This window comes from Dryobates pubescens, chromosome 20 (genome assembly GCF_014839835.1).
Source record: "Dryobates pubescens isolate bDryPub1 chromosome 20, bDryPub1.pri, whole genome shotgun sequence".
In the NCBI taxonomy this organism is placed as follows: Eukaryota; Metazoa; Chordata; class Aves; order Piciformes; family Picidae; genus Dryobates; species Dryobates pubescens.
Window position 1 is genome coordinate 2875225 of NC_071631.1, and position 13472 is coordinate 2888696.

At 55.7% G+C, this 13472-nt stretch overlaps 1 protein-coding gene across 1 annotated transcript in view; it reads right to left on the reverse strand.

Moving 5' to 3' along the window:
* Positions 1 to 8109: 8109 nt before the first annotated feature.
* The window catches only part of CSMD2 (CUB and Sushi multiple domains 2), a 316793-nt gene continuing 311430 nt past the window's right edge, over positions 8110 to 13472 (reverse strand). Inside the window, exons 42-44 of the mRNA XM_054170896.1 lie at positions 10497 to 10674; positions 8894 to 9039; positions 8110 to 8180 (exon numbers count right to left, since the gene is read on the reverse strand). Coding sequence (XP_054026871.1) covers positions 8110 to 8180; positions 8894 to 9039; positions 10497 to 10674 — 395 coding nt within the window. The remainder of the gene's footprint in view (positions 8181 to 8893; positions 9040 to 10496; positions 10675 to 13472) is intronic.

Consider the following 13472-nt stretch of genomic DNA (forward strand, 5'->3'; position numbering starts at 1 on the left):
CTCCAGCAGCAAGCATGCTCCATGTTGCTCCAGCAGCAAGCATGCTCCAGCAGCAAGCATGCTCCACGTTGCTCCAGCAGCAAGCATGCTCCAGCAGCAAGCATGCTTCACGTTGCTCCAGCAGCAAGCATGCTTCACATTGCTCCAGCAGCAAGCATGCTCCAGCAGCAAGCATGCTATGCTGCATGTTGCTCCAGCAGCCTTTAGCTCAGCCCCTGCTGGGCAAGCACAGGAGCAGCAGCACAGCACCTCTGCTACAAAGCTGCTTCAGCAGCAGCCCTGACAGCTCCCCTCTGGGTTCACCTGGTCTGCATGGGCTTCAGGAGTGAGAATTCCTCCCTCCACAACCCACCCCTTCCCACCAGCCTCTGCTGCAGTATCTCTCAGGAGCTTGCTAACTCCTCTCCCTTCCACAAATAGTTGGGACCCACCCAAACCCCCAGATCTCTGAGCATTTCTCATCCAGAGAATCAAGGAGTCTTAGGAGGAGCTTGCTTTAAACCCAACAGAAGCTTAGAGGTGGAGTGGTGGAAAGCCCTCCCCAGGGTGCTCAGAGATCAGCAGCTGCCCAAACTCCCCCAGTGAAGGTCCCTCTGGGGAGTCTCTTATCACAGAGTGCTCTGGGTTGGAAGAGACCTCCAGAGCTCATCCAGTCCAACCCCCTCTGCACTGAGCAGGGACATCCCCAACTGGATCAGGTTGCTCAGAGCCCTGTCCAGCCTCACCTCAAATATCTCCAGGAATGGAGCCTCAACCACCTGCCTGGACAACCTGTTCCAGTGTTCCACCACCCTCATGGTAAAGAAGCTGCTCCTGACATCCATCCTTAATCTGTCCTTCTCTAGTTTGAAGCCATTGCCCCTTGGCCTATGACTGCAGACCTTTGCAAACAGTCTCTCTCCATCCTTCTTTTAGAGCCCCTTCAGGTACTGGAAGGTCACTATGAGGCCCCCCTGGAGCCTTCTCTTCTCCAGGCTGAACCACCCCCAGCTCCCTCAGCCCCTCCTTGTAGCAGAGGTGCTCCAAGCCCCTGATGATCAAACTCTTACCATCAAAGATCTCAAACTCATCATACTGCTTCTCACTCAGGAAGTACTCGATGGTGAGGGAGATGTTATAGCCAGGCTCCACCTTCACCACCCAAGAACAGGTCTGGAAGTGAGGGTAAGTGCCCAGGAAGCTCTGGCTGAGGATCACACCGGTGGAGTCTGTCAGCACCTGGTTCATAGGACAGTGCACTGCAGGCAGCGTGGAGGAGACACAAGAGAAGAGGGATTGGCCTGGTTGGCAGGGGAAGGATGCAGAGAGCAGAATCACATTGGGTTGGAAGGGACCCTCAAAGGGCATCTTGTCCAAGCCCCCTGCAGTCAGCAGGGACATCTCCAGCTAGGTCAGGTTGCTCAGGGCCCCAGCAAGTCTGACCTTGGATCTCTGCAGGGATGGAGCCTCCACCACCTCTCTGGGCAGCCTGTCCCAGTGTCACACAGTATCACACAGCACCACAGCATCACCAAGGTTGGAAAAGACCTCAAAGACCATCGAGTCCAACCTGTCACCACAGACCTCATGGCTAGAGCATGGCACCAAGTCTCACCAGCCTCATTGTGGCAGCTTTCTTCCTGGGGTTGGAGGACGGTGTGGAACTGCAGGCTTGTCCCAGGTCACCCAGGGAGTTGTTAAGCAAGGGATAAGAATCCTCAGATTGTTTGGGTTGGAAAAGGTCTCTAAGGTCACCCAGTCCAAACATCAACCCAACACCACCAAGGCCATCAAACCACATCCCTGAGTGCCATGGCCCCAGGGTTCTTGAACCCCTCCAGGGATGGGGACTCCACCACCTCCCTGGGCAGCCTCTTCCAACCCCTGACCACTCTTGCAGTGAAGAATTTGTTCCTAATCTCCAACCCAAACCACCCCTGATGCAGCTTGAGGCCATGTCCTCTCCTTCTATCACCTGATGCTAGGGAGAAGAGACCAACCCCTAACTAATTCCAGCCTCCTGCCAGGGACTTGTAGAGAGCAGTGAGCTCTCCCCTCAGCCTTTTCTCCAGCCTAAAGAACTCCAGTTCCTTCCTTCAACCACTCCACCCCCATCCAGCTGAAAATGCTGAAAGAAAAGAGCAGCAAAACCACCCCAGAAGAGGAGGCAAAGAGAGAGAATGAGCAAACAAAGCCTAACAAAGGAGGAGATCTTTGCCTCTCCATAATCACCACCAAAGCCCAGGGCAGCTGCTGGGCTTGTGTGACCAGCAAGCAGCCAGCAGCAGCCAGCAAGAGCAGTGTCTCCTTCCCCAGGCCTTAACCCCATCAGTGCTTTCTCTATGACCTCTATAAAGGGGTGGGCAGATGCAACTGAAGCAGTCCCTTCACCACCCCCCAGGCTAGGAACCCTCAGTAAATAACTGAATGCCCTCCCCTCCTCTCCTTCAGTTCAGGCTGCTTCAGAGGGAGTAAAGCTCTGGGGGGGGGGGGTAGAACAAAAGAGATCCCATTGCATGGTAAAACTGTTGAGATAGGAGGGAAGGGAGGAGATGAAATAATCACTGCTGGAGTGCAAAGCAGCAGCAGGACTCCAAAGAGGATAAATAAGGTAAGAAGGCAGCAGGGAAAGGTCTCTGGGATGGCTCCTGAGCAGCAGCAAGGTGGACAAGGCAGCCTGCTCGGGGCTTGGCTTTCTTCCTCCCATGTAATCCATCCCCTGGCACTCATGGAGAAGCTGCTCCTGGCAGGATTGCCTGGCTGGAGGGCTCTGCTCCTCCTTTGGCTGCTCATGGATCACTGGCAAAGTGTCACAGCAGTTTCCCTCCCCCCTGCCTCGCTGGGTAAGGACGTTTGGGTGACTGCTGGAATGACTTCACAGATGCAGGCAGGCACAGGCTGGGGCTCAGCTCGAGCTCTGCTCAGCCTCTCTGCAGGGAAGGGCAAGCTGTAGCAGTGCCTTCCTGCAAAGGGCTTTTAGGGGCTAAGGCAAATCTGGGAAGTGTCTGACAGAATCCCAGAGGGGTCTGGGTCAGAAGGGAGCTCTGGAGATCATCCAATCCAACCCCTCTGGCTCAGGCAGGGCACCCACAGCAGCTTGCCCAGGAGCACAACGGCCAGGGAGGGGTTTGGAAGCTCTCCAGACAAGGAGACCCCACAACCTCTCTGGGCAGCCTGCTCCAGGCCTTCAGCACCCTCACAGCAAAGGAATTTTCTCCTCCTGTTCAGATGGACCCTCCTGGGTTCCAGTCTGTGTCCATCACCCCTCATCCTACCACTGGGTACCAGCAGAAAGAGTCTGGCCCCAGCCTCTTGCCCCACACCCTTTAGCTCTTGCTGAGCATTGCTCAGCCCCCCTCTGGGGCTGCTCTTCTCCAGGCTCAACACCCTCAAGGCTCTCAGCCTTTGCTCCTCACAGAGATGTTCCTTAAGCATCCTTGCAGCCTCTGTGAGGCTCTCAGCAGTAGCTCCCTGACATGAGGCAACCCCTCCCCCCAAAGATGGTGTGGAAACCCCACACTAGCAAGGGGTGGAGGAACTTCCCCTGGCATTTATTAGCAGCCAGCCACCCAGCAACCCTCTCACTGCTGTTTGCTGGGGGTCTCTTGAGCCCAGCCAGGATGTCCTGCTGTGAGGGGGCTCAGGAGAAGAGCCTTTCCCTTGCACAGATGTGCCTCACTACCCTCCTCAGGAGGTCCTGCTGGGTGGTTTTGCACTGCTGGGACCTTGGATGTGTGAGAACCAGCCCCAAAGGTGAAAGATGTGCAAGGAAAGCTCCCCCTGAGCTGCCACCCAGTTTGCTCCCTCCCCTGGCAACCCCCTGCCACGGTTTGCAGCTGCCACGCTGGGCACCCCCCCGGCTTTACCTTCACAGGTGGGGGGAGGGCCTTCAAACTGGAGGTGAGTGCCTAGTTTGCAGGTCAGGATTTCATTTCCAATCAAGGTAAAGCCAGGGAGGCATCTGTACCTCACTATGTCACCTGCAGACAGAGAGGAACCATCTTGGCCCCACAGAAGGATCCACTCAGGAAGGTGGAAATGTGCCCTGGGAGGAGGGCACCATGGGGGGGAGGGGGCAGAGGCCTCTTGACTGTGCCTCTGCCATGGAGGTGTGGCATGAATGGGCAGCCATGAAAGGGGGAGAGCTGAAACAAGAGGGGAAGAGAAGAAGCAAAAAGGGTAGAGGCAGAAAGAAGAGGGCAAGAGGCAGAAAGAAGAGGGCAAGAGGCAGAAAGAAGAGGGCAAGAGGCAGAAGTGAAAGGGGTAGAGGCAGAAGTGAAAGGGGTAGAGGCAGAAGTGAAAGGGGTAGAGGCAGAAACAAGAAGGGAAGGGGCAGAAACAAGAGGGGAAGGGGCAGAAACAAGAGGGGTAAAAGGGCTAAAGCAGAAGTAGAAGGGGCAGGGGTGAAACACAAGGGGCAGAGGCAGAAATCAGAGGGTAAAGAGTCAAGCTGGAGTCTTGGTTGGACAAATCTGCTCTCATGCCACCGAGACCATTTTGGTTTGTCCAAGCTGTCTCAGGTGGAGGCCTCCTCCAAGAGAGCAGACAGGGTTAAAAAGCTGCTTTAAAAGCCAGCCAGGGTGACTCTGCTGGCTGCAGGCACAGTTTAAGACGTGGATATGGCTGTGGGCAACAGCAGCAGAGGGAAAGCTAGAGCCCAGCAAGCAGAGTGGAGGTGGCTGAAAGGCTCTCCAAAGAGGAGTGATGGCCTCGAAGCTTTTGCCCCCTGCTTGCTGTGAAACCCCTGGAAACTGCTGCTGTGGCAGAGATTTGTGTGGCTGCCAGCAGGCTCCAGGGCTTTGCCCACAGCCAGACCACCTCTTCTGCAGGAGCAGAGGGGAGAGGCCTTGGGGAGAGGCAGAGCAGCCTGGCTGGGAATGCCAAGTGTCCAGCAGGGGCAGCTCCAGCATGCCACACAGCCTCCTGCAGCCCCCAGCTGGGAGGTGGCAGCAGTGTGTGCCCTCCTGTGGGCACTGCCAGCAGCTGGAGGGGCTGGAAGGAGGACCAGGGGAGGTTACCTATGTTGAACTCTTCGTTCTCAGTGATGATCTCTGCGTTGGGGACGATGGTGGGAGGCTGGCATCTGAAGAGCTGGTAGGCTGGAAGAGCAAAGGAAGAGGAGCAGGTGGTGAGCTGGGGGGCAGGGGGGAAGCAGCCACAGCCATCACAGAAACACAGAACATTAGGAGTTGGAAGGCACCTCCAGAGATCATCCAGTCCAACCCCCTGGCCAGAGCAGCATCACCCACACGGGCACACTGCTGGCTCCTCTCACTGCTAAGCACAGCAGACACTGAAGCAAATCCTCCCAGCACCATAAAGGAGAAGGAATTGGCCAAAGTGCAGCCAGTCCCTTCCCCCCTCCAAACCAGAGATGGATCCAAGTATTTGTGCTCCCAAGCAGCTTTCTCCACCTTCTTACACCTAACAGGAAATGGGTTCTGGTCAGACTGTGGGGATGCAGGAGCCTGGACAGCACTGGGATGACACTGAGTGCTGGGGGCTGACCTGAGGCAACATTACTGACACCTTCTTGGCCATCAGGAGTGAGTTCTTCACAATGAGGGTGGTGGAACACTGGAAGAGGTTGCCCAGAGCTGTGGTTGAAGCCCCATCCCTGGAGACATTCAGGCTTGAGGAGGCCCTGGGCAGCCTGATCCAGCTGACTGCAGGGTGGGGACTGGACAAGATGCCCTTTGAAGGTCTCTTCCTACCCCATGCAATCTGTGAATCCTGCTGACCTCAGTGGAATATTAGGTCAGCCCCAGAAGAGTCTCAGACTGCTCCAGCAGCCAGGAGATTGCAATAAGTACCCAGAGAATTTCATCCTTGCTGCTTGTCCTTGAGCAGGGAGCACAGAACTCCCTGGCTTATTTTTAGCTTGGAATCACTCCCTGGTTCCTGCTGCACAGAATTCCAGCAGCACTCCTGCCTTCACCTGCAAACCTTCCATGCAGATTGCAGCTCACAGAGCAACCTGGGCAAAGCTGAGGGCAGAGCCTCATGGAAGCCAAACCAGGGCAGACCTTGTGCTCTTGGCCCATTTAAGGGTATTTTGGGAGGGGGTTCCCAGCCTAAATGTGAATTGGGATGTAGCCAGGGGAAAAGGAGACTAAGAGGAGACCTCATTGCTCTCTACAAGTCCCTGGAAAGAGGTTGGAGTCAGGTGGGGTTGGTCTCTTCTCTCTAACCTGTTCAGTCTGGAGAAGAGAAGGCTCTGAGGAGACCTGATCGTGGCCTTCCAGGATCTGCAGGGGGCTCCAAGAAAGCTGGGGAGGGATTTCTGAGGGTGTGAGGGAGTGATAGGACTGGGGGGGATGGAGCACAACTAGAAATGGGGAGATTCAGCTTGGATGCCAGGAAGAAGTTGTTCCCCATGAGGGTGGTGAGAGCCTGGCACAGGCTGCCCAGGGAAGTGGTGGGAGCCTCATCCCTGGAGGTGTTTGCAGCCAGGCTGGAGGTGGCTGTGAGCAACCTGCTGTGGTGTGAGGTGTCCCTGGCCATGGCAGGGGGGTTGGGACTGGCTGAGCTCCCTTCCAACCCTGACAACTCTGTGATGCTAAGAAAACAAACAAACAAACACACCCAATAGAAGAGATCAGCTAGCAAGGAGCAGAACAAATCTGCTTCCAAGCAGATGGTTGTGGAGGGCTTGGGCATTGGGCTGCCTGGGAAGAGAAAGCAGGGCTGGGAGCACAGTTAAAGTGAAAATATGGTGCTGGGAACTAAATGAATATTAATGAAAGACATTTCCCTGCTATTTGCTCAGCACTTCTCTGCATCTTTGCTCCCCCTGCTCCTGACCCTGGACAAGCACAACTTCCTCTGAAATTTATATCAGCCCTTTAATTTAAGGCAGTGGAGCTCAAGCTGCCACTGAATATTAATTCTTACTAACTGCAGGAAGTTCACATCTTCACACCACAGCAGGGCTGCCAGGCCTGGGAGCAGCCCTACTGAGGTGAAACAGCTCCAGGAGCGGCCTCCCCATCAGCACAGGAGCACAGGATGCTAGGGGTTGGAAGGGACCTCTGGGTATCTTTGGCCATGAGGATGAGCAGAGGGCTGGAGCTGCTCTGCTCTGAGGACAGACTGAGGGAGTTGGGGTTGTGCAGGCTGGAGAGGAGAAGGCTCCCAGGAGACCTAATTGTGGCCTTCCAAGAGCTGAATGGGGCTACAAAGATGCTGGGGAGGGACTTTTGAGGGTGTCAGGGAGGGATAGGACTGGGGGGGATGGAACAGAAATAGAAATGGGGAGATTCAGGTTGGATGTGAGGAAGAAGTTGTTCCCCATGAGGGTGGTGAGAGCCTGGCACAGGCTGCCCAGGGAGGTGGTGGAAGCCTCCTGCCTGGAGGTGTTTGCAGCCAGGCTGGATGTGGCTGTGAGCAACCTGCTGTGGTGTGAGGTGTCCCTGCCCATGGCAGGGGGTTGGAACTGGCTGAGCTTTAAGGTCCCTTCCAACCCAACCCATCCTGTGGCTGTATGGCAGGCAGCAGGGCAGAACCTGCTCCACAGCAGAGCCATTCCAGGATGGGACACACCACTTGCATCCAGGGAAACAGATGCCTGAGGGTGGGGAGGGAAAAGGAAAGGAAACTGTCACCCCAGTGTAAATGAAAAGCTCTTTGAGAAGTGCTTGGCAGCCTCTGCTGAAGTGGGAAGATAACTCAGCAGCTGCAGTATGAATCTCTCCTCCAGGGGCCATATTTCAGTGCAGAGCTGGGGTGGGGATGGCTCCAGCACAGGGGTGATGCAGCAGCAGGGAAGCTCCTTCCCACAGCACATCCACTGGCTCTCAGCAGGACAAAACAGAGCCCTGTCCTTGGAACCACACTGGGACCCCCTTGAGTTACTGTGCCATAAAATCCCTTTCCCCTCAGGCTCACACATCAGCTCCTGCTGCCACCTGAGCTAAGCCACTCCAGGAGAGGTGCAGCAGCAGTTTTCAAGGGGTGCTACTGAATCACTCAGCTCTGTGCAGCATCCTTTTGTTGCCTTCCCTCCACCACTAAGGAAACGTCTCTTTGCAGGCATTTAGAAGGACAAAGGTTCTCTGACAGGGTGCTGATCGTCACTGCACGGGGGAAAAGAAAAGCCATTGAAAGCTGAAGGAGGACATCTCCCATGTCCTAGATCTGCCAGCAAGCTGACACAGGAATGAGGATCTGCATCGCTGGAGATCCGCAGGAAATTGTATTGCCTGCAGTTACAGCCCAAAGGGGGATGGCAAAGATGCAGCTGAGTGCAGTGGCTGAGCCCTGTGTGGGAATTCCCCTCCTTTCCCACACCTCTGCTGACCTGCAGGGCCCCACACACAGCAGGAGAGCCTGGGGAAGAGGGAGAAGCCCCACAGATTGCTTTGGGTTGGAAGGGAGCCTCAAAAGGCATCTTGTCCACCCCCCTGCGGGCAGCAGGGCCATCTCCAACCAGATCAGGCTGCCCAGGGCCACATCAAGTCTGATCTTGAGTGTCTGCAGGGATGGGGCTTCCAGCACACCCCTGGGCAACCTGTTCCAGTGTCTCACCGCTCCCCTTGTGCAGAGCTTCCTCCTGAGGGCCAACCTAGACCTGCCCTGCAGCAGTTCCTGACCATTGCTCCTCATCCTGTCCCCACAGGCCCTTCTAAACAGTCCCTCCCCAGCCTTCCTGTAGCTTCCCTTCAGACACTGAGATGCTAAGGTCTTCCTGGAGCCTTCTCTTCTCCGGGCTGAACAGCCCCAACTCCTTCAGCCTGTGCTCCTAGACCCTGTAAAACTGGGCTCAGTGGGGAAGCCTCCAGGGAAAAGTGTGGCTTTTGTTGTTTGGTTGGGTTTTCCTTCCCCCCCCATCTCTTCCCCACAACCAGTCCTCCCCAGAGGCAGCTGCTGCCTGCCCCTCCAGCCCCCCTGAGCAGCTGGGAAGCAGGATACAGACCATAGAAGTAGATGGCAAAGATCCCTCCGTTGGCTCCATCGCTGTGGAACTTCATCAGGACCTGGTTGGAAGAGCTCTGGGCTGATTTCTTAGCAGAGTTGCCAGTGAACACACCAAGCTGTGGGGCTGTTTGCTGGGGACCATCCCTAAAATCATGCCAGGAAGTCAAGACAAGAGCATTATCACCTGGCTTTAACCCCAGGCAACAGCCCAGCCTCCTACACTGCATGCACAGGAACTCCTCCAGGCTCTTCCTGCCTTGTCCTCCCTTTTCTCCACCCATAAAACAGTCTCAGCAGCTTCCTGAGCAGACAGCCTGGCCTTCCAGTCCCCCTCCCCACTTCACTAGAACCAGTCTAAGCTCTTCTGGCAGCACAGTGCCCACCCAGCAGAGAGTTACAAGGCTGAACTTGAGGCTGAACTTCAGAAGCTGAAGAATTCGGGCCAGTTTCCCCAGGGAGTTTCCCCCAGCAACCACTGAGGTGTTTTACAAGTCAGATATGGACTTGGCAAAGCTCCAGAGTTGGGCCACAAACTCTGTGGCCAGTGCAAGCTTTCTGTGCTCCCTTGCCTGGCTGAGGCTGGGAAGGTGCCATGTCTCTTCCCTTCTCCAAAGAGAAGAGAAATGGTCTCCCAACCTGTAAGGGAGACCAGCTGGGGGTTGCAGGGCTGAGGATCTCTGCTGGCAAAAGGAGAACCCAAAGAGGACCTTGGTAAATGTGAATGATTCACCAATCTCCCTTCACTCAGCCTCTCTCCATAGCCAGGCAGCCACAGATAAGAGAGGAAAGGAGGGGAGGGGAAAAAAACCAACCCAAAAGAGCCTCAAAAATGTCCATCAGAGAACTCAGAAGCCAAAAGCAGGTCCTGCTCCCCCAGTCTGAAGGAGATTCATTTCAGCTGCAGTCAACCATTCGTAAGCTGGCCTCTGCAAAGCCCCTTGGGCTTCCCAGGGAGAGTTCCTTGCTCCATCCAGCAGAGCATTTGGGCCAGGCTGATGGGAGCAGCCAGGACGAGAGAGGCTCAGCCAGCCAGGGCTGACCCAGCCCGGCTGGGATGCTGCTCTGCAAGCCCCCTGCAGCTCAGCCCCTGGCTCCTGGGGGCTGTGGCAGAGCGCTGGGACTGTGGCTGCTGGTTCCGGGCGCCGCAGGGGGCTGATGAGCTTCACTTGGCACCGCCGAGGAGCGGAAAGCAAGCTGCGGCCAGAAAGGCCTACAGGGGCTGAGAGGGGCTGCTGTGTGGCCAAGGGTGGGAGAGCTCCTGCGAGGAGGCAGGGGCTCCGTGATTGCTCTGCAGCCCCAAAGCAGGACGTGGCCATCGCCTGGCAGGAGCAGCTCAGTCCTCAAGGGCTCAGCAGCGCTGCACGGCCGTTCCCTGCCCACAACAGGAGCTCTTGGCAGACGTTCCCCATTTTGCAGCACCTGGCCCTTAAGCTAAAGCCTTTACCAAGCACCTGGAGTTGAAAACAATGAATTCCAACTCCTCCTCCCAGTGCCACCAGAGGATACTTCCTCCCACTCTCTGACACAGCCCCCAGCCCTGGGATGCTCCACTTCTCAGCAAGAGCTTCCTCCTGGTGCCCTCAGCCCTCTGCTCTACTCACCACACAGTGATGAAATCGTTGTAGGGCTCTGTCTGCAGCAGGGTGAAGTTGAGGTGGATTCCATACCCCACTGGCACTGTCAGGAGCCAAGTGCAGTCCTGGGAATTGGGGTACTGGTTGGGGAAGCCAGGAGAGTAAACTGTACCATTTTGGGTGGTGATGTTCCCCCCACAAGGCACTGCAGGGAAGCAGACAGGAAAGACAAACCCCATGAAGAAGGAGCAAGACCCCAGAGCAGAGCTCCCCCAGCCCCTCCGCTCGCCAGGCTCCTTCCTTTGCAGCACAGACACAGGGGGCTCCAGCCCCCCAGGTTTTTCTACCTCTTGCCTTGACTGATTCCTATCTGGCAGAACCACAGCCAACACTTGCAGCTTAATTCCACCACAACACACTCATGAAGTGCCCCAGGAGCTGCAAGGAGACTGCTCAGGGCAGCTGGGCTGGCCAGGTGTGCAAACAAACAAACTCCCTCTCCCTCTCCCTCTCTCTCTCTCAAGCCCTGCTAAGAGTCTTTGGGCTTCACCAGCTGTCTGCAGCCATGCATGGAAAATCCAGCTCCTGAGGAGCTCACACCAGTGGGCAAATCTGTCCACTTGTTCAGCCAGCAGAGCCTGGACCAGCAGCACTCAGCAGCTGGCTTCTCCCCGAGAACATCCGAGCAGGGGGGAAATGATGATTTGTGTGACAGCAGCAGCCAATCCATTAATCAAGATGACAGGTCTCTTGCACCAGGGATCTTCCAGGTTCAGATGAACTCACACACTAAAGAGAGGTGATTAGAAACAGGCAGTGGAAAAAGAGAGAGAGGAGGAGGCCATCCTGCTGGATGGAGAAGGGCTGGAGCACCTCTCCTGTGAGGCCAGGCGGAGAGAGTTGGGGCTGCTCAGTCTGGAGAAGAGAAGGCTCCAGGGAGACCTTAGAGCTGCATTTCAGTATCTGAAAGGGGCCTACAGGAAGGCTGGGGAGGGGCTGTTTAGAAGGCTCTGTGGTGGTAGGATGAGGAGCAATGGTTTGAAGCTGTAGAAGGGGAGATTTAGGTTGGACCTCAGGAGGAAGTTCTGCACAGTGAGGGTGGTGAGACACTGGAACAGGTTGCCCAGGGATGTGGCTCAAGATCAGGCCTGATGTGGCTCTGGACAGCCTGATCTAGCTGGAGCTGTCCCTGCTGACCGCAGGGAGGTTGGACAAGACGCCCTTTGAGGGTCCCTCCCAACCCACTGCAACCTGTGACTCTGCTGAAGGCAATGCAGCAGAGCTGCAGCAGAGCTACAGCAGGTCCCTCGGTCTGGAAGCACCACATGCAGGCATCAGCTTCTGGACCTGCCTGGCATGGAAGTGTGATGACAACATCTGCAGAGTGCTCCTGGTAAGCTGCAAGACCTGAAGGCTCAGGGGCAAGCACAGACAGTGTCACCTGCCCGAGCCAGCTCTGGCCCAGGACACACAGAGCTGCCTTAAGCCAGCCCTTGGCTTGGGGCAAGGCATCCTCCCTCTCAGCACAGCTCCCTCTTGCAGGCTCTGTGCTGAACACTCTGCTGCTTTCAGGAAGGAGTTCTTCACAGAAAGAGAGATTGGCCATTGGAATGTGCTGCCCAGGGAGTCCCCACCACTGAAGGTGCTTGGGAAGAGCCTGGATGAGGCCCTTGGTACCATGGTTGAGTTGATCAGATGGTGTTGGGTGATAGGTTGGACTGGATGATCTCGAAGGCCTTTTCCAACCTGGTTAATTCTATTCTATTCTGTTTTTTTCTGCACAGGAGCAGCCCCACAGGCTCCCAGCACCCTGAGCCAGCTGTGAGGTGAGAGCCTGGCTCCCTCTCTTCACCACCTGGCTCTGCCAAGCTGAGGAGAGCACGAGTGTTTATGGAGCTCCAGACACTCATCTTCTGAAACAGAGACCCAAGGAACCTTTAGGGCCAAGTTTCTCTCTGCCCTGCAAAGCAGCAGGCAGCCTGCTGATCACTGGGTAAAAACCACTCCCTGGAGCCCTGCTGGAAAGCTTGGCCTCTGTGCACTCGTTTTGGAATTGCAGCTTCTCTCTTAATTAAAAGGCCTTTCGGTGGTGACCTGCAGAGGAGAGGGGAGGTGGTTAGCCTGAGGCTGCCAGTGCTGCCTGCTTGCTGCTATGCAAAACAAAAGAATTGGACCATTTAAGGCAGAAGCTACAAAAGGCAAGCTCTGAGTTGACTTGAACAGCCTCTGCAGCTCTCCAGATGTGCACAAAGAGGGAGGGAAACAAATCAGCAAATGGTCCAAAATGTACCTAACCCCTCACCCCTCTCTGCCATCAGAAGGGCTCCAGAGCAAGGGAGCTACTTGAAAACACAATAAAGAAGGAAGAGTTGGATGGTTGTAGCTGGCAGAGGTGATGCCTGGGGTAGAGAAGGGCATAATCCTGCTGCCACCAACCCTGCCAGCAGCACCCAGCTGAGCACAGCAGAGTTCCCCAGCTGACACATCTCTGGTGCCCTGCTGGGGGTCAGGGAAAGAGCAGCTGAGGATTTAGTTCTTTGTGCTTTGTGTTCTCCCAGAGGTCAAGGACTTAAGCCTTAAAAGGAGGATAAATATCACCTCTCCCTTCCTTCCCCCAGTGCACAGTGCTTGCAGCCCAAGTGCTGTAAAGAGGCTGGGATAAAGGTCAGTGCTCCTGGGAAGGGTGCTGGGAAATCTTCAGTAAGCAGCCTTCAACTTCTCAAAGGTTCCTCTGAAAGCCTTCTAAAGCAAACCACACAAAACTCAGCCCAGTGGCCCAGAGGCTGAAAGAGCTCTGCTGGGGGTGGAGAAGAGGATTTGACATTGAGCTTCAGTGCCCAGCACACAGATCCTCCAGCTTGCAAGCTCCTCCTGGCATGTGTGGCCTTCAGAAGTGGGAGCATGCAAGGCTGCTGAAGAACTCCCTTCTGGATCACCCTGGAGATGCCATCACTGCCACACTGAAGAGGGACACAATCTTCCCACACTGAGAGCTGCCAGAGC